General features: G+C 40.2%; 1 protein-coding gene across 8 annotated transcripts in view; it reads right to left on the bottom strand.

Annotated features, from left to right (window-relative positions):
- The window catches only part of SMAD1 (SMAD family member 1), a 100,729-nt gene that overhangs the window by 21,899 nt on the left and 57,633 nt on the right, over window positions 1-21,197 (bottom strand). For 7 of the 8 annotated variants that reach the window (XM_067035607.1, XM_067035603.1, XM_067035605.1 and 4 more), the window contains 5 exons: window positions 19,135-19,392; window positions 16,466-16,582; window positions 13,117-13,338; window positions 6,834-7,090; window positions 1,667-3,088 (listed from right to left, as the gene is read on the bottom strand). In XM_067035607.1, the coding sequence (XP_066891708.1) occupies window positions 2,945-3,088; window positions 6,834-7,090; window positions 13,117-13,338; window positions 16,466-16,582; window positions 19,135-19,392 (998 nt within the window). In that variant the 3' untranslated portion in view covers window positions 1,667-2,944. Of the gene's footprint in view, window positions 1-1,666; window positions 3,089-6,833; window positions 7,091-13,116; window positions 13,339-16,465; window positions 16,583-19,134; window positions 19,393-21,197 lie in introns of those variants that run through there. The other variant, XM_067035609.1, reaches the window with a different exon arrangement.

The raw sequence follows: 21,197 nt of genomic DNA, 5'->3' as shown, positions 1-21,197 counted from the left end.
AGGCTCAGTGGCTGTGGTGCACGGGCTTAGTTGCTCCGCGGCATGTGGGATCTCCCCGGCTCAGGGCTCGAACCCATGTCCCCTGCATTAGCAGGCAGATTCTTAACCACTGAGCCACCAGGGAAGTCCCACTGCCTGTTTTTAACAGATGAGGAAATAGGTGCAGAAAAGTTCAGAAACTTGCTGGAGGTCTGATTCTATGAAGACGTGGGGTGAAGCAGTGGCTTCAGGGCCCTCCACTTCTCAGAAAACATGTCTACTAGGAAACAGTTCACATTGCCTTTTTTGTTTGTTTGAACTAGCTTAAATTTTTTCTAGTAATCCAAACAAATGGTTGCTTTGACTTTTTCATTCCTTTCATTAAAAACTTCCAGGAGACTTCAAAGCCTCCTATGGCTGATGACAACAGTCCTAGCTAGGATTTCAACAAAAATACAAATAATTGCAGTTGTACGAGGACCACACTGTCCAGCTCCTAGCGTCGTGGACCCAGTGCGTTTCAATCTCCTGGAGAATCTGGGGGTCTCACCTGGTAGCTCTCCAAGCTGGCTGCCGGCATAGCTACACCAATTAACCCCTTGCATAATTGTCCTAGCAGGCAGCCCCAGGAACTTGGGGAAAGCAAAAAATAGCTGTCCACTGGGAACAAGGTGAGAAATCCTGACCTGAGCTCTTTATTCTTAGACAATTTCCAGTTACACTTCGTTGCTGAAGCCTGATAGTTTTATTAATCTCCTTTTATTACAGCTCACCAATCACCATTGTGTATCCAGATCACCTGTGCCAGGAACGACAGCAGGTAAGTGAGAAAACTGAGTACGGGGGGGGGGTCAAAGAAGAGTGACCCCATACCTGCACGGCAGTTATGTTTGCCAGGTATATTCAAACACATTTTTCTTCCAATAGATCCTCCCCTCAACCTGTGATGAGGACACAACGACATTATCTCCATTTGACAGAGGAGGACACAGAGGTTCACAGAAGTGAAATGCCCTAGCAAAGCGTGACTGTGTGCTATAACGGAGGTCTTCCATTCAGGGCTTTCTACACTTACACCATGATGCTTTCGGAGGCAGCAAGATGCAGCAGAAATTTCTGCTTGGTCACAGTTTGGGGGATAGAAACTGGGGGGATACCTCTGGGAAAGAGGTATGAAAATGTACAGGAGAAACAGGGGCATCTCTCTGGCCGCGGAAGAATGTGAGTCTCCCCAAATCTGTGTCCTTCGTGGGCAAACTCCATTTTGGGGGTGAGGTGGGGCTCAGAGAGGGAGGATGGGCTCATCCGAGTCGGCACAAGTAGATGGCAGAAGCGAGCATCCTGTCTCGCTGCAGTTTTAGCTCCCCTTCTTCCTCCGATGTTACAGCCTTTCACATTCACCCTTGCATCCTCATCTGAAGTTGAGAAACTGGGACTTTTGGTGGACTGGGAGGCATCCACCAATAATGGCTGCTCACACGAGAAAGCTTGTACGTTTAGGTCTGGAATTCCAGGTTACGCAAGTTAGCTTTTTCTTAATTTTTCAAGTTCCGTATGTCTTTTCTTTCCTGATTTAAAGTGACTCTGCTCTTTTCGTGATTCAGTCTCCCTGTCTCTGCAATTTAGGTTTTCAGTCATCTGGTTTGATATGTTTGGCAAAGAATATTTGAGAAAAATCCCTCAAGAGAGTGGTGAACTTTATTAATCTTAAAATCTTGTGCGTGAAGAAAGGAAACAACAAATTTGTAATCAAAGTAAGCAATAATGACAGGTTTATTTAAAATTTCCAGTAGAGAAAACCCACTAGTTTTGGAATAAAAGTCCTCAATGTACGAGAGCGTTAAGTGAATATAAAAGATTAGCAGAAGAAAAATAAAACCAAACATAGTACAAAAAAACTTAAAAAGTCTGAAATGGATTTAAACTGAGATGGTTCCTTAAATCCTCCAAATATTTAAGAGTTACTAGGTTTGGCAAACAATTCACTTGAAAATTAAAGCCTATTTCTGGGTTGTAAACTCCATAAAAACTCCTTATTACATTCAAGCACTCCATACAATTGGTACTGAAACATACAGGCAGTCAGTTTCAGAATAGCAGGAATTATTCATTTGCTCTCACAGTTATATGAATTAACCAGCTGCATAACTGTTTTTCGGAGAGGATGGGACAGAAGATGGAAAACAAAAAAAGGTAGGATAAAATCTCTAAAAAAATTGAAACACAGCAAAGTTCAGACATCAGTTTGTTTCTTTAAACCAACAAACTGAATTTTTACAGTATATTCTACATTTGTCATTTCCCTCTCCCCCCGCCCCCCAATACTCCTAAATCCACTAGTCTAATCAATTCTTAACTTCCAAATATTCTGTACACACATATTTAGCAAAGAGCATATGCCTAACATTATTCTGACGGCATTATGGTCAGCATACAGTTTTAGAAAGATTACTATGTATATCACCAAGATTAACCTTTACTTAAAAAAACGAACAAACAAAAACCATTACTAAACAAATAGTTTTAAAATATTATGAAAACCCAGGCGAGAAGACTCCACATGGGCTCTAAACCTGATAAAAACACACGTCAGAAAGACTATCAATGCTCAGCTTCTGCCAAACGATGGCCTTAAAGTGCCAAACACAATAGAATCTCTTAGGACCGTTTTTCCAATAGATGATTTGTCCCTGGCTGGGCCATCTCTCCTTTAACTATACACGAAGTCCTGCTAAAAGTATGCATTTTAGTTGATTTTACAATAGAATGTTACAATGTAAACTAAACAGGTTCTTGATATCAACAGTATGTTACCCAGGTTTTTAAATTTCTGAATCCAACAGTTGGTCACAGAGGTCAAGTATTATCAAGGCTCCTTTGTCAGTTCAGATGGTGTCTGACTCATCCATCCTTCAAGTACATGCAAGGCTCAATAGTTTTCAAGAGGCAGAAGCCCGAGGCCGTTTTAAGACACAGATGAAATAGGATTATGAGGTGAACCCATCTGGGTAAGAACTTTATCCAGCCACTGGAGGGGGCCATGCAGATGGATCTCAATCCAGCAGGGGGTGCTAGTAACATCCTGGCGGTGGTATTCTGCTCCCCAACCCTAGAAACAACATTGGAGGTCATTTAACTTGTTTGGCTCAGTGGTTAAACTTACGAAGTAAAAAGAGCTCACATAATCAGACACTCCGATTAAAGACCTGGTTCTCTCCACAAGACAAACATGCACAAATGTGCACACGTGATTTGGCAGGCAATTTCACAGCTCCCAACGTCCGTACATGGATTCCAGATTAAGAAGTACTGGTCTTGGGGAATGAAAGTCTTAAACTACATTGTAAGGCTGTTGTAATAAAGACACTTTCTAACTTTCATTTTTCTTGCCCATTATCTCACCGATACTATTGGGACAGATGCTGTTAAATTCTCATTTCATCATCAAGAAAATAAGGAAAAAGGTATGTAAGACAAACTGACATTCTGTTTCTTCCTAGTGAGCCACTGAAGTCTCTACAAACACAGAGCTTGACCTTTCAATCTCTAAGCAAAACTGGCAGGAGCACCGTAAGTATCCAAAAAATGTTAGTAACACCTAACCACTGTCTTGAATCAATTAGTAACACCTAGCCATGGCCTTGAATCATTTGTACAAGAGGGCAGCTTGCCAGGCATCTTCAGGATTACTGAATTAGGACTTGAAAGCTGACAGAAGCAAGTCCCTGTACAAAAGAGAAAAATGGTTTTGCCATTGCAAAGATCAAAACCTCACTGGTATGGTGGGCGACGGCACACAAGGTCCTGATAAAGCCTTGTTTCCTGAGGGATGTCAGACAAGGCCAGGTTCTATTTCTCTCTGTGACCTACCTACCCCAGGAATTTCAAGAAATGTATCTGAGTATCAGAACATTCAGGAGGAAGTTGTGATACATGAACTGCATATGTATAAACATCCATGCATTTGTACATATATCAACAAACTGCTAAGTTTAATCAAAAGATTTACGTGCATGTTTCCTACATTAGATAGTAAGTTCTTTGAAGGCAGAGGCCAGGTCTCATTTACCTTTGATCCCAAACATCCAGCACAGTGACTGGCACAAAGCAGCGGCTCTAGAAACACTTGTTCAGCTGAAATGACCTGGATTTTTCAGATATGCAGCGTTTACTGTGCAGATAATTTATAAAGTGTGTGTTTTATATTAAAGTCCAAAAATGATCATCTTTAAAAAACAGTACAAAGTTGGCTACTGATATTAGTAAAACGTTCTATATCCTTTCTCTAAGATTCTAAGATGCTAAGTGTGAGAGGGCAGAGTATGCAGTCCTTATGATAATAAAGAACAATGCTGTACCATGTGCAAATTTTTTGTTGCTCATGTATAATAAAGCAGCTGCCCTCTATCATGTCAGCAGGGGGTGTGAAATAAGATGTTTAGCTCTCCAAATCCAGCTTCCTAGCTATGTCCATTACAGCCTGCATAAGCCTTCATTCCAATACTTACCACTTTATTTTATAATTAAACACAGACTGGGCCATCAGCATCTTGATGCTTAGAGACTTTAGGTGCTTTTTCATCTTTGTATTAATTCTCTGGAATGGTGCTAAAAATGTTCGCTGAATAAATGAAATCTAATACATTTTTAATGCATATCTTTGCATTAGAAACACTTTTAATCAGCGTAACGGTGGTTTTTACTTGTGTGAAAGTCAATAATTAAAAATGTGTAAAAGTAAAATCATTAAAATTGACTGGGTAATCCGTAAGAAATAAGTTTGAGGAGAAAGCCAATTGGAGCATTAGAGTCATAAATTCTCCTAGGGTGGTCCTTCGCTAACAATAGATTTATCAAGGGACCTCAGTAATGATCACCACAGTTCCCCAACTGCAGCCACCTATTTTAAAGATAATGAACGTGCTGATCGGGAAGGAATCCCTGGGCCTTAATCACACACATACGGAACTAGGACCTGGATCTCCTGACTCTCAAGAGGTCTTCTTTCCTCCGTATCAATAAAAACAACAAACACAAACAATGCTGGCAAGTCACTGTCCTCATTTTAAAATTCATTTCAGTCAAAATGCTAAGTCAAAAATTAAACAGTGCACATTAATAATGGCTGAGAAAGCTCTTTGTAGTCTCATAGGTACATAGCATATAGGTAAACCTCTTTAAAACGTAAAAAAAAAAAACCTCCTTCAATACTAAAAAGGTTCCGGACTCAGCTATAAGAAACTGTTGAATTGTGTTTCAAGAAAACAAACACTAAGAAAACACACTGAAAATCTGCTAATGTGACTCAAAGAAGTAGGGAAAAAATGATATTCAGGGAAAGATATCTTTGACATAAAGGATGATTAACAAAGTAAGGTTCCAAAGTTACCCTCTGTAATAAATACATCACAGAACAGGTTTAACAACAAGTTCTGTGAGCTTCTGAAGAGAGGATATGAAAGGTGACTGCCTCGCCCAAATATATAATTAGTTTTGTTTCTCCGAGTAACAGAGGAGGAAAATCTATCTTTGAGGATTCAGAGCCAAGTCAGTCAGCCACTAGAATAAGTTTCTGACTCATAAATTTAATCAGACATATGAGTTTCTTTTTTCCATTTCGATGGCATCTTAAAACTTTTTATTTCTCAGAGGCAGAAGAAGAGGCAAGAAAGAGATCAGTTCTTGTGAGCAATGTCTGTAACCTTCACCCTCCTCGAACCTCACAGCACAATCCTAGCACTGAGGCAAGGGCCTTATTAACTCTTGAATATAAGAAAATCGGGGGAAGGGGAGGCTGGGATGTAGTGAGAGTAGCCTTGCCATATACACACTACCAAATGTAAAACAGATGGCTAGTGAGAAGTGGCTGCATAGCACAGGGAGGTCAGCTCGGGGCTCTGTGACCACCTAGAGGGGTGGGATAGGGAGGGTGGGAGGGGGGAAGACGCAAGAGGGAGGGGATATGGGGATAGATGTATACGTATAGCTGATTCACTTTGTTGTACAGCAGAAACTAACACAACATTGTAAAACAGTTATACTCTAATAAAGATGTATTAAAAAGAAAAAGGATGAGTGTCATATGGGACAGAGCCACCCCCAGTGGCAATGCTACTAGATCAGTGCATCCCTTGCTCACCCATATGTACCTGAGCATAAATTATTGTTGTTTGGAAAAAAAAAAACCAAAACAGAAAATCATAAGCTTTCCTGGAACCACTAAAAAACTGACCAATCAAAAATAAATCCCAGCGTGATGAACTTTTACTTTCACACACAAAAAAGACCACTTGCTTATTGTTGAAACAAAAGTAACAAGTGTCACCATCCTAAAAGTACTAACAAGCATAGCATTAAAAAAAAAGAGGGGTGCCGTTTATAGAACTGATCTCTGGGAATTCCCTGGTGGCCCAGGGGTGAGGACTCTGTGTTTTCTCTGCCGAGGGCGAAGGTTCAACCCCTAGTCAGGGAACTAAGATCCCTGAAGCCATGTGGCACGGCCAAAAAATAAATAAACAAAAAAATAAAGATAAAAAGAACTGATCTCATAAGACAACCATGCATTTAAAGCATACTCTTTATATATATACATAATAACATATTCTAATAGTATTACAATGGCTAAAATAGTGCTACTTGAATAAGGAAAAGTTATTAAAGCCTGCTACTACTAACATTTAACACAAACACTCCTATATTCCAATGATACTTTCCTCATAGTTGACATCCTTGTTAAAGGTTAAAAATGTCTAGATAATAAGTTGGTGTCTATGGACACATATCAAGAGGATATAGATTTACATATAACATGGAAGTGTGTTAAACCCTGACCAGAGGAATCAGAGCTCACTTACCTTCACAAAGCTCATGCGAATAGTACACATTTTTGTGAGCTCATAGACTGTCTCGAAGCCATGGTTCACAGACTGTGCCAGTAACTGAGCAAATTCTTGGTTGTTAAAAATTTTCAAACTACACCCACTAGGGATCTTGCAAACAGTAGTGGGATGAAATCCGTGATGGTAGTTGCAGTTCCGACTTTGCACAAAGATACTACTGTCACTGAGGCATTCGGCATATACCTCGCCTCCAACATAATAAAGATGAACTCCTGCAGGGAGACAAAGCACAGAGTGTGGTCATGATCGCTTTTCACGGCTGAAAAGCATCCGTGTGGCTTCACAATGTAAATTTACATGGTTGATTCGATAAACAGACATTCTCCAAGTCTTGAACAATTGATAAAATCTTAGTTAACTGTATTAGTTAATACAATGTCCATATGTCAACATGCATGTCTAGAAGGTTGTAGGAAATAACACAACAAAATCTCTTAAAAATAAGTAAGAGTGCAGCAATTTCATTTTGAAAAGCATTTGATGCCTATTTGGCCATGGATTGAGAGCAAATTCTCACTTAAAAAGCATAGCACAATAAAGCTGAACTTGATTATGGGATCCTACGCATATTCGTTATCTCTTGTATTTATTATGCAGCTAAGCTTTTCGAAAAATTTTAGGGTAGGGGAAGGGAGGATCGAGAGGAGTAAAAGAATTAGAAAACCACAGGTGGAGGAAGTATTGCTGAGAAGTGTAAGATGTAAGGTCCAGGCAAAAATAAAAAACCTAGAAAGAATAATTCATACTGTGTGGAATCTGATCTCACTCAACTATTATCTGCTCCAAACTTCTTCCTGTGAGACCTAGAGTGCCAGGAGTGTCAGAAATTGATCTTACCCAGCCTTTAAAAAAAATGAAAGGGGAAAAAACCACTCTGACAAACCCCCACACCATTATAGGCCACCCAGCAAACAGAGTCATATCCCATGTGGCTTTCAGTGATGGACCTTGCAGGTAACTCTGGCAAAGCTTAGTCAATGCTAGAACTATTGTCTCATCCAAAATACTATGTGCTCATATATGGAATCCCCAAAAACCAGTACTGATAAACCTAGGGGCAGGGCAGGAATAAAGATGCAGATGTAGAGAACGGACCTGAGGACACAGTGGGGGGAAGGGTAAGCTGGGACGAAGTGAGAGAGTGGCACTGACATATATACACTACCAAACGTAGGGTGGATAGCTAGTGGGAAGCAGCTGCATTAATAGCACAGGGAAATCAGCTAGGTGTTTTGTGACCACCTAGAGGGGTGGGATAGGGAGGGCAGAAGGGAGACGCAAGAGGGAGGGGGGGGATATGGGGATATATGTATATGTACAGCTGATTCACTTTGTTGTACAGCAGAAACTAACACAACAGTGGAAAGCGATTATACTCCCATAAAGATATTAAATAAAGAAAGAAGGAAAAAAATGCAAGTCGAGCTGCTGGCTGTGTCTACAGGGCTGTCATGATTTGAGTGAACTAAAGTATTATAGAAAAATGAAAAAAAAATACTAAGTGCTGTGTTGATATGTATACACAATGGCTAAGACCGCTGTAACAATTAAATAGCCGCTGGAGCAGAAGCCCATTTTTCTGTCTGATGTAGAGAAAACAATTTAAGGGTGTGTGTGTTTGCTACTTTTTTCCTGATTATAAAAATAAGGAATTTTCATTTTAGAAAATTTAGAAAGTAAAGCAAAATATAAAGAAGCAGAAAACATCATTCCTTTAGTGGCCCAGAGGCAGTAACTGTGAATACACATCATATTCGGTCTTGAGTATCATTAAACTTTTTTTGCAAACATTTAACATATCTCCACCATTGAATGACTACAACAATTTATTTAAAGGATTCTCCCATTATTGGACCATTCTGTTGATACTAATTTTCTGCTATGATAACAATGCCATGATGAATGTCTCAGCATAATTTTTGATAATATCGTTAGGAGCAATTCCTGGAAGTTAAGTCATTGGATCAAAGGCTCTTGATCCACTTTGCCAGAGCGCCTGTATCAATATACACTCTCTCCAGCAGCAGATGAGTGTCTTCCTCACTTCACCTGCGCCACTACTGAGTCTTAGTTTAAAACAACAACAAAATTCCCCTAATTTATAGCTGGAAAACAATATTGTTTTAATTTGCACATGAGCCTTAATACGCTCTCCTCTGTTTACTAGCCATCTGTGTTTCTCTTATGGATTTACTGTTCATACTTCTTATTTATCTATTCCTCTGGGGTTCTAGTATTTTTATTATATTTTTAATGAGCTGTGCATATAGGAAAGATATAAATAATTTATTTCTTATTTGTTTCCCCGTTAGTCCTTCATCTTTTAATTTTGTTCACGGTATTGTTTTTCTTTAACCTACAGAAGTTTGAAATCTTTAAGTAGACAAATCTCTTGCAATCTTTCTGTTGTTTTTATGCTTAGAAAATCTCTGCCACTCTTTTTTTTTTTAAAGCATTTTCCAGTCTATCTCATGTTTTTTTAAAAAATTTATTTAATTTTTGTCTGTGTTGGGTCTTCACTGTGGCGCGTGGGCTTTTCTCCAGTTGCGGAGAGTGGGGGCCACTCTTCATTGCGGTGCATGGGCTTACTGCGGAGTAGTTATGGCAGGCGGACTCAGCCGCTCCGCAGCACGCGGGATCCTCCCGGACCAAGGATCGAACCCGTGTCTCCAGCATTGGCAGGAGGACTCCCAACCACTGCGTCACCAGGGAAGTCCAAATCTCTGCCACTCTTGATCAATATATGTACTTCAAGCTTTTCATTAGCTTGCCTTAAAAAATAGTTCAACTCATTAATCCATTTGCATATGTTGAATGAGGTCAGGGTTTCTACCCCCAGCCTCCCCCCAAAGCTAACTTTGTTATTGCAGGACCACTGGAAGACTCTACTAATTTGTTATGCTTCACTTATCATACATTAAATTTTTAAATACAGTATAGTCTGAGTTTACTTTATTCTATTGTTTTGTCTATACACCGATTTAATTGTAGTTTCATAATCTTTCATTAATCCTCACCTTGAGAATTTTTTCTTTACTCTTCCATTGAAAAATTTAGCTATTTTCACTTATTTATCCTTCTGGGTAATATGCAGAATACATCTTCCAACTTTCAAAAAACAAAACATTTTGATTCTGACATGGATTGTTTAAACTATGAATTAAATTAGGAAGAATGAATATCCTTAAAATGTTCTCATAATATTAAGTCTTTTCTTTAAGGAACACAGACTACCTATTTATTATTCAAATTTTCTTTCGCTCTCAGTGAAATTTGGTTTTCTTTACATAATTCTCATATATTGCTGGTTCAGATTATTTATGCATTCTGTTGCTACTGAGAATGTAATTTTCCTCTCCATTATATTTTCTAACTGGTTATTGCCAGATTAAAGAAAACTGATATATAATTTCTAAAAACAGAGTTGAGGCATCTGGAACAATCTGAAATAACATCATTCCCAGAATCCTTATTTTCTTCCTAATTGTTAATAAAAATGTTCCAGAGTACAATGGCTTTTTACTACGTTGGAATAATAATGGTCAACTTTAGAATATAATGAAAACTATGTCCCTCTGTCCTAAATGTATGCAAAATTGTGTTTATATACAATTTCAGGGGTTTACAGACCACAGGAAAGATACCCATACGATATGAACCTGAGTTCTGACATTTCATCATTAGATGTGCAGTTTAGGCTTATTTTTTTTCCTTAAGCATACTAAGGAATTATCTATCAGTTCCTGTTTTAAGAGTTGTTGTTTTTGTTTCCAGGATTCAATGTTAAACTTCATCTCAAATGTCTTTTAAGCACCTACTGAATAACCTTTTAATTTGGTCTAAATTTCATAGTAGGTCATTTAAAAAACCTGTACTCTGGAAATAATTTCACAACTTACAGAAACAGAACAAACAACAAAGAAAAACAGAACAAAGAACACGCCGCACAACCATTCTCCAGATTCACCTGTTGGGACAGTTCACTCCACATGCTTCATCATGGGTATCTCTGTCCTCTCTATTCTTCCACACACACCCTCATATACACACACGTAAATACGTGTATACATTCGGACACAGGATTGTTTTAGGTGGATAGATATCTCTATCTATAAACATAAGATACATATATAATTTCTCCCTGAACCATTTCATCATGGTCCTTTACCCCTACATACTTAAATGTGTATTTCCTGAGAATAGGGGTCTTCTCTTACAAGCCACAACATAATCAGCAATGCCACTGCATTTAACACTGATGTAATACTTTTATCTTATCTACCACTCATATTCCAATTCTTTCTGCTGACCCCAACAATGCCCTTTGTAGTATTTTTCCCCTGTCTGCTGCAGGATCATGTGCAGGGGCAGATTATTACATAGAGCTGTCATGTTTCTTTAGCCATTTTAATGTGGAACATTCTCACACCTTTGTCTTTCAGTATTTTGGAAGAATACAGTCCCTTCTCACCCTCTGTGCCCGGGGTCTGTCTGAAGGCGCTCTGAGATCCGATTCGGACCTGCATGCTCAGCTGGGTTTCTGTGTAGGTGGCGCTACCCCCTCCCCAGAGCACCACAGCTGGAGGCTCACGGCCTCCCATCTGCCTCTCGCTGGCGGTGATCATTCTCATCGCCAAGTCAAGATGTTGTCCAACTTCTCCACTAAATAGTTACTGATTTTTATTCTCCCATGTCAGTAATAGGCAGCCTGGGAGGAGATACTTAAAGACCATGAAAATACCCTGATTCTCATAAAAAATTCTCTCTATATTTAGCATCACTGACTATTCTTGCCTGATGGCTGCAAAATGGGGACTTTCTAACTCCACCAACTCACTCTGCACATTTACCAGTCAGCCTTCCCCATTCATTTATTTATCTATTATCGGCATGGACTTATGAATTACTATGGTTTTCCAGTGGTTTAAAACTCACGACTATGGGCTTCCCTGGTGGTGCAGTGGTTGAGTCCGCCTGCCAATGCAGGGGACACGGGTTCATGCCCCGGTCCGGGAGGATCCCACATGCCGCGGAGCGGCTGGGCCCGTGAGCCACGGCCGCTGAGCCTGCGCTTCCGGAGCCTGTGCTCCGCAACGGGAGAGGCCACAACAGTGAGAGCCCCGTGTAATGCAAAAACAAAAAAAACCAAAAAAACCCCTCACGACTGTATTTAATTATTTTGGTGCTCAAACCATGGTCCCAGAGTTGGCCAGTGGAAGCCCCTCCAAATTGGCTCCTGGGAAATGCCTCCATCATGTGCATAAGTATTTGCTTACTTTTGGACATAACAGAATGTTTTGGCTCATCTTGTGTCTACCTGTCCCAGCCTTGGAGTCAGCCCTTTCTCCAAAAGCCCTGGTTCCTCTTAGCGGCCATGGAGTTAAGAGACGATGGTCTAAGCACTGTATGTGCTTATTAACTGGGTATCTTTGCCTCTTGGCCCTCTCAGCAGACAGATCAGAAATTATATGCAGGCAGAGACACATCTACATATGCCTTCATACACGTGCATACATACACGTGTACAGGAGTACATAAACATGCATATACACATTATTAAAATCACGATCTCACACTGATACCTCCACAGGGTTTATTTTTTACCCTCCTCCACACTTGTATGTCTCTTCTTATTCCACAGTGAAAACCCAGGTTTCCCCAACAACCACACATTTAGTCATTTGCTTAATATTATAATACATCTTAAAATTTCGTAACTGTCTCCTTCATACTGCCACTAAGTAATCAAGTCTACTAAAAAGAGTTCAGGATTTGTTTGCAGCCGCTCTACCTTACCTGGCTCGGGCTGAGGTTCTATAGCCAAATACTATATATTCATAAGTTATTTTGAGTTCGTTCTTTTTTTTTTCCCCCCAGTGGGTCATGGTATTCATTTGAAATACATTCAGTTTACTTGTTTTCATTTGCTTTTTGCTTTTAGTTTTAGGTTGTAAAGAATTTTTTAACAGCTATTTCATTCTTCGGCAAAACACGTGATAGAATGGTGTCCCCAGATAGCAAATCACTATTCCAGCTATAATTATTATGAGTCAGGAGACCGCAAAAATCGCTAACTGGAAAATGAAGAACTTCCTGATAATAAAAATTGAAAAAATATTTACAAACCGTAGCGGCAAGTGCATATCACCTGGTATTGACTCCAGGAACGACTGGTAAGCTCTGGGGAAAGAGGGACACGACAGACAAACATCTGAGGGAGGTTCCAGTGAAAACTCACCTTTCCCGATATGTCGCCTAGTGTTTTCGATAGTGGAATTCCGGTTGACGTTGGAGAGCAGCCCAAGGCAGAAACGGTTCTTGTTGTTGGAAGGATCGGTGAAACCATCCACCAGCACGCTCGTGGAGGAGGCATGGAAAGCTTCACCTACACGATTATTGAGCTCGTAGTAGACAATAGAGCACCAGTGTTTTGGTTCCTCGTAAGCAACTGCTTGAACATCTTTAAGAAAGAAAAGCTTAGAGTCAACCACGGCGAGTGCCCTGGGCTCTCAAAAACTGAAACTGTCGTGAAGTTGGTTCAGCGTCCTGGAATGAAGATGTGAAAAAGCCGCTGCTATTGTAACGTATAGAGTTTATCTCTGATCTCCGAAGCAGTTACTCCTTGCTAAGTGCGACATTCACCTTTCACTGGAAGATATTTTCTCCAATGGCTATCAGATAACCAAGACACTGGCTAATAAGCGAGCAGACGAGCAGCATGTGCTGAACGCCCTGTAATTCACCAAAATGGAAATGACCCCACCACTGACCCTGGCTCACCATCTAAAGAAAGGCAACAAGTGGCAAGTGGATAAACAAGTGCGGAGAGAACAATAGAGGACAGGAAATATGCCAAAGGTGCTGGCACAAAGAGGAATTACTTTGGACAATGCCTCAGTATGCCGACGCCTTTTCAAAGCAATGAAAATCAGTTTCTAATTATTGATAAGAAGTTACCTTACTTCACATTCGGTTGCCAATAACTCTCACAGCTACAGCTTTGCTCCAGTCCTCAAGCTCAGGAAGAAATCCTGCCAGCTGGCCATTCTTACAGGATGAATCATATCTCTCTCATCCAGATTTCATGCTAACTTCCTTATATTTGCTTTAAGTCATGCAGAGCAGGTGTGTTTTGTCTCTCCATTCCCAGAATGGGCCAACAATGGAAATTACCCAACTTTACTGACAGGATGCAGCTTGTTAAGTCAAATCTCTTAAGACTAACAAATCTCCAAACAGAACATGCTTCTAAACATTTGCAGCTAAAAAGTTCTAAAGATAAGTTCCTTCTGTAGTAAAACCTCTTATACCACTGCTTTAGCAATTCCAGGAATACAAACCATATATATCTAGTATGCCAATATGTAACCATCTGAGGTTTATGAAGACTTAAGTGTACAATATTTAAAAAAAAAAAAAAGAGAAAATCCACATTGGAAGCACAAACCCTGTTAAGGGAGAATGACCTCTGTGTTCTTAACATCAACCTCCAGGAATATTAAAATGAGCTTTACTGTAGAATTTGGTAAAGAAAATAAGGAAAATGATCATTAAGAAAATCCACACATACAGTAACTGCTTTATACACTTAAGCGGGTAAGCTGAACACAAAAACATACACCATCCTCCCTGTTTGCTAAGTGTTATCCCATGTCAATAAGCTGTATTTCAAAGAGCAAAGTTTTAGTGATTTACAGGTGCCAAATCTTAAAGAGGACTGCAACATCATTAAGAGAAGGCTTTTTTTTTTTTCCCCGGCTGTGCCGCACGGCATGCAGAACTTCCCCGACCACAGATCAAACGCGCACCCCGTGCATTGGAAGCTCGGAGTCTTAACTACTGGACCATCAGGGAAGTCCAAGAGAGGGCTTTCATCACCTATCAGGATTGCTCACAGGACTATTCATCCAGGTTGGAGGCTGACAATTTTTTTTCTGTAAAAGGCCAGAAAGGTCTTGGGGGCCACGTGGTCTCTGTGGCCCCTATTCAACTGTGCCCTAGCTGTGCAAAAGCAGCCACAGATAATAGGTAATGAATGAACACAGCTGTGTCCCAATAAAGCTTTATTTACAAAAACAGGCAGCAGGCTGAAGTGGCCTGTGGGCTGCAGTCTGCTGACCCCTGCTCCAGGCAAACCACCAAAGTATAACAACCACAAGGCCAATAGCCCGTCCTCATGAAAATATTAAGTGTAAATTTAGTCTAATGGGGAAAGAATTTTAAGCCATTTAAAGGAAAAATTTTAAAGCAAATTAAAGGTCTATTTCCTGAAATCAGACATTTTGGGCTTAGCCACCATGGCTGCAGGTCCACAGGCTTATAACTTTTCACGTGCTGCGCCTATTCTCTCCTGCTATTCTGTCCCCCAAATACACATCCCAAAGATGTGTGAGACGGGAGTTATTTTCCCCAACCAAAATCTTTGTCAACTCATAATTTTATGTTTGAGAGTATATTCTAGAGATTATCAAAATACAGAGCTAATAAAAAGGATGACATACATAGCCAATAAAAAAGATGTAAGAAATGTTTACAGGTTAAAAAGGTGTAAATTCCAATTTATTACATTGCACACTGAAGGAAGGTTCTTTGAGTTCATCCACAACTTTTAAGAAGTTAAAAAATATCAACAACTGTGACAAAGTCTGAGGTATCTCCGGACCTTTACTAAAAAAGTGATAAGAATGAGGTAAGACATACCTAGTAATGAAATGGCATTTTAACTTCAATTTGCATTAAATGAATACAAATGGAATGATCCATCTCTGCTGCTGCTGAGTGGGCCAGTGAAGCACTTTCCTCCAGGGGAGGTTACCTGGGGACAGTTTCATTCAATGTGTGGTCATGACTTCTTACAGATGCTCAGGGATTCTCCCAATGCTTATTTACCCGAGTTCCCTGCTCGCTTAAGCCTCTGCAGACCTGGCAGAATGATGGCATCCTCCTCTCAGACACTGCCAGGGATCACAAAGACCCACCCCCTCTACCAGAGAAGAAAAGAAGTCAGCTCCTCAGGGTAAGGATAGGAAATACACGTGCCTCCCATCCCCCCTTCTTGTAACAAGGTAAGAAACAAATAAATAGAGCAAGAAGGGAACAAAAGCTATTAGTTTGTTTCAGCTGCAGCTATACATTAGATGAGGCCTAGAAAATAGATGGGGCTTATGAATATCTATCCCAATGACCAAAGAACCTTTTGGAAAACCTTGTTATATGAACTTTAAATTTTGGAAATCACCAGTGAAAACTCTAGTTTTACGTTCTTTTTTCTCCCTCAACATCCTTTGTCTTTCACTTAAAAATACTCTTTTATCACCAATTCAAAAGTATTGAGTATTGAAGTTATAAACAGATGACTGCACAATTATACCCAGGCCTTCATTAGTTAAATCAGTGTGCCTGTTCTTCATATAAAAGGCTTATCTGTAATCCAAAGAATTCTTTCTATTGAGCTTCTCTTTCTAGAAGTGCTCCATCTTTTTCAAATAGCTATCTTTTTAAAGACTAATAAAAATCTGTGAGAGAAAGCAACACTTGGACAGATAAACTTCAGACTCTGAAAGGGAATAAGCAGGAATTCATTTTACCTCCTCTGTTGATTTCTGAGGGCAGTGAAGGCGCCATCATATTTGTGTCCATGGGCTGAGAGCCATCCTGGGTTATGGGATCTTCAGGAGGCAGATAAGCAGGTGGAGGTGTATCGGCTACAAAATTGGGAAAAAAAAGCTTTAGTAAACACACGTGCTTAAAACGTATATTCTCTTCGGTGCCGAAATTCTTAAGAGATTAAGTTGCCATTTCAACCTCCCCATCGGAAGATTAGATGCTACAGGCGCTGGACTTGGTGTACACTTTTTGAAAATTACTACCATCTTACGCAATAAATAATCTCATACAATTGTAGTGAAGATTCAGTGGGACAAAAGCACCATATGCCAGTTCTAGAAGTTGTCCACCTACCGAGGATCATGCCATTTAAAAACAATCAGAAGGGCATCTAAACATGCTTTCACCCAACCCACTTTAAAAGGGCCTCTGCATTTCATCATTTCCCTGGTGGAGGGAAAACCTTCGAAACCTACACAGGACTTCTTAAGAAAAGGAGCTTCAGGGTCTCTTGCATTAAATCTATGGAGCGGCTCTTAGGGATTTACCAACTGAGTTTCATTACAGCCAACTTACTGACTCCAACTGTGAATTTCCCATGACTTCAAGAAATCTGCTAGGACTACCTTCTCCCTACCCACGTAAATATATAACAGATTCACTTTGCTGTACACCTGAAACTAACAATGTTGTAGATCAACTCTGCCCCAATAAAAATTTTTTAAAAGTCTTCTGTACCCATATTAAAAAAAATAATAATCACGAGTTTCAAAATCCCTAGTAGCAGAATAATAGGAAAGAAATCCGTTTGTCACAACTATCTTCTATTTCACAATTTGCATACATGTTTCTCCTGGAAAGCTCACAGCTAACTGGCAAATAAGAGGCAAACAAGTTCCTGTTTTTCCTGTGATGGAAAAACAAGTTCCTCATGGGCTATGGTGAGCTCACCTCGTACCACTTAGCACGTACAGCAGAGCAGGGAACAAAGTTTCACCTTAAAGAACCACCAATAGCTTGGAGAGGTACTCAGGGCAACCATCAAATAGAAAAAGCGAACACTGCTCTTTCAGAGTTTCTCAAGAGATTTCCCAGACTGACTTTCCAGCTGAATCACCACCTGGCCACTTCTACCGTCCAGGTGCTAACAAGCCAGGCCTCAGAGCACAAAGACAGGACTATGGGGACCTGATCTGGATGTATTTTCCACCCTTTCTCCAGCTTTTTAAAATTCAGCTTCTTCCCTGCAGCTGTAACACTGCCTCTGCTTTACTTCCAGCCAGGAATGAAGACAAAGAGCCTCCTCTGAGACCAAATCCAATACCACTTGTGCAAACAAGCTGGTGAAAACTTCATCAAGGCCTCAAGGCATCAGCGTCCCTGGGAGGCACCCCAGATACTCTGGGTGATGCTCTGCTCTCCCCACAACGTCCTCCTCCCACCCCTTCAGCCTTCTCTGCTCCATATTTCCCCTACTTGGCCTGTGCCTTAATCCCTGACAGCCGGGGACAAGGTGTAAATTCAAGCAATAATCTTCAGTTTTTTTCCACTCTTGGGGACACCCTGGGTCTGCCACTGCTCCACAGCCTTCCGAAACAATCTCCTTGCCACTAACCTGTTCCTCAAACCCAGCAGGTCCAGGAGGGAGTGCAGTGGGTAGCAGATTACCAGATGATACTAGTTTGATTTTGAAACAAGTCTATCCCTCACCCTCATCTTAAACCGTTTTCGACTGAAAAACAAACAGTGCAAAATAATAGGCTAAAAATGTAAAAAAGCAATAAATATATAAATAAAAGATAGGAATATCACGTGTGGACCACTTTTCAATTTTTGAGGACACACCAGCTCTGCTGCCGAATTCAAATCTGCCCAGAAACATTTCAAGTGATACATTAAACACGCTTGCCCACTCATTTTCCCTTCCTGCAATGCTAATAGATGTCAAGTGTATCTTTGCTTGGCATATCCTTTGTGAGGTCTGCTGGCGAGAAACTGGGCACTAATCATTTTTTGAGGTGCTCGCTTATGAACCTGTAACTCGAAAAATATAATGTCCTAATTAATCATTTAATTCGACAAACATTACACCACCAGAGAAGTCTAAAAAAGAAGGATAATGGTTCTTTTGTCTTTGTTAAACAAGCAGATGGTTTCCAGTACTCCTGATGCAAGTCTTTTGTTGTTAAAGTGTATGTTTCTTGGGATTACATCACCACTTAAATGAATTTAATTAAGTTGTGTGGTGGGGTGTGATCCCCCAGGAAATATCTTTTCTGAGGCTGCACTTACAACAGGGTTTTTTCCTTGCAGGGGAACAGCAAATGTGTGCAGCACGCTATTTTTTTCCTCTTTCTTTTATCAAGCGCAAAGGCTGGAACAACTATGCCGCTCCCAGAAGGATGAAGCTGTTTTAAAACCTTTCAAAAATCAAAAATGAAAATGTATTCAAGCATCTGTGCCAGACAAATAAAACACTGGCTTACTTGGCTTGAGGTCCCCTTTCAAAGTTGCATCCTGAGTTCTAGAGGTGCAGTGCCACGTACCAGGGCTGGAAAGCTCTCTCCATTCCAGGGAACCCAGCTTTGCCTTAACACTGTGATGACAATTTGGATCTGACCACAGAGCATCACTCAACACTGCAACCTACCTGGCATCTGAAAGGGGCTTCCTGGGTCTGAGCTGGTCGGAGAGTGAGGGTAGGTGCTACTGCTGCTGCCAGGAGAGTTTGGGTAACTGCTACTGGGAGAGTGAGGAAACGGATGGCTGCTGGGTTGCTGGAAAGAATCCGGGAAAGTGGCGTTGAGTGGCATGTGAGGCTCATTTTGTCCTAAGTTCCGGAACTGAGCTAAGAGGCTGTGCTGAGGATTATATTCACTGTGTCTTGGAACCAGTACTGGAGGAAGAACTGGAAAAAGGGAAAGAAAAGAAAAGAGGGACAAAAATGAGAAGGATGAAAATGGTTAATAATGTCACAATAAAACACAATAAAGTTGAAACATAATCTGTAAGTAACAACAAATTATTCGAACACTGTCATGCTGCCAACTCAAAAGCACCATTCAAATGAAAAGACATTTTTCACTCAGGTATAAATGCAGTAAAAACTACGGTCTCCTTAGAATCACTGATGGCCTATGCCTGAGACCTGCAGCATTGACAAACTACCCAAGGAAAAGTCTGCAAAATACATTCTTTTAGGTTAAAAATGTTACAGTTCCCTTATTCTTAATTTTTTCATTCACTAAAAACCAAAGCACAACTAGGAACATATATCGCCACTGACAATTCCAGTTTACATCCCTGGCTGATAAGATTTCACATTTAAGAGTTAATAATATTTATTGAATGCTATGAGTTATTCACCACAAATGCTTTAAATGGACACATTAACTCACTTGAAACCAAAGGAACTGTAGTAAGTAAAGTTGAGAGGGTAAATACAGTGAGCTGTATAAAATCCAAATGCCAATGAAGACACTTAATTAGATAAAATATGATTTGTTGTGGGACAGACTTTATGTTGTGTCCTAGCAGTCACACTTTATGAACATTTTTCCTCTAAGGATCTTAATGTATTTACCCACTTCTCAGTAATCCTTATCACTACCTGATAGGCAAAGGAAGAAACAGGTCATACAATCCACATTTTGCTAACTGAATGAATACTCAAGGTACAAAGGCCAAAAAACACACATACATACCAGTAGAGAAGGAAATAAAACAACTTAAGCCATTCCTAAAAGCTCCGTATGTTAGGAACCTAAGGAGTTAATAATTAGCATGGTCCTCAACCTCCAGAAACCTCCAGAGGCAAAGCCACTACACAAAGGCAATGATAAAGGGAAGGGCAGGCTGGCTTCCAGAGCCGTAACTGGGGTTAGATCCTAAGCTTCTAGCCAGGGTCACCAGATGGCTCCTCCCCATAATAAAGGTCCTTGGAATCCCTACTGTTCCTGTGGCCTTGGCTGGAAGGAGAGAAACAACCCACCTGGTAAACTACATGGGAGGAGAGAGGAGGAGATTTAAAATCTGTTATTGTTGTTGGGAGTTAAGGCGTCAGAATACATTTTCCCAAAGAAACCATATTTAGTGGCATTAGGAATTAAGTAGATTTTTGAGGGCTTTCCAGGGAATCTATCCATGACTGATACCATTTCTACAGGAAAAAGTACTCTTAATGCTTGGATTATCACTAATTTATGAGCTGAAAACTGTTTAAGGAAAAAAAAAAAGTTTTTGAAGGTATTAAAAGTTCTCATGTGCTATATCGTAAATTTCTCCATAATCCTGTAGCAATAAGATTTGCTGATTCCCCTACTATTTGATCCCTTAGAAACAAATCTTTTTAGTAGAATAAATGTATTTCCTTTTTCACACAGTGATGGAATCTGTCCAAATCAAGTCATCAAAAGCATGATTCCTACCTATAGTGGAAAAAGAATACATACATATATATATCAGAATTACTTTGCTGTATGCCTGAAACTAACCCAACGTTGTAAGTCAATTACACTCCAAAAAACCCAATGCCCCCCCTAAAAAAACCCAAGGAGGAAAAAGGTGGGGGGAAGGGAAAAGAAGGCCTAATACCTCCTACCTTTCAGTAGTCATTTGAAATGTAAACCACTTTGCTTTGTTGTCAACAAAGTTCCCAACAGTCACAAAGGCTCCCCCAACACCAAGAGAAATCTATATTCCAAAATAAACACA

Source organism: Kogia breviceps, chromosome 6 (genome assembly GCF_026419965.1).
Source record: "Kogia breviceps isolate mKogBre1 chromosome 6, mKogBre1 haplotype 1, whole genome shotgun sequence".
Taxonomy (NCBI): domain Eukaryota; kingdom Metazoa; phylum Chordata; class Mammalia; order Artiodactyla; family Physeteridae; genus Kogia; species Kogia breviceps.
Note: the sequence above shows the minus strand (reverse complement) of the source record. Positions and strands in the feature narration are given on the sequence as shown.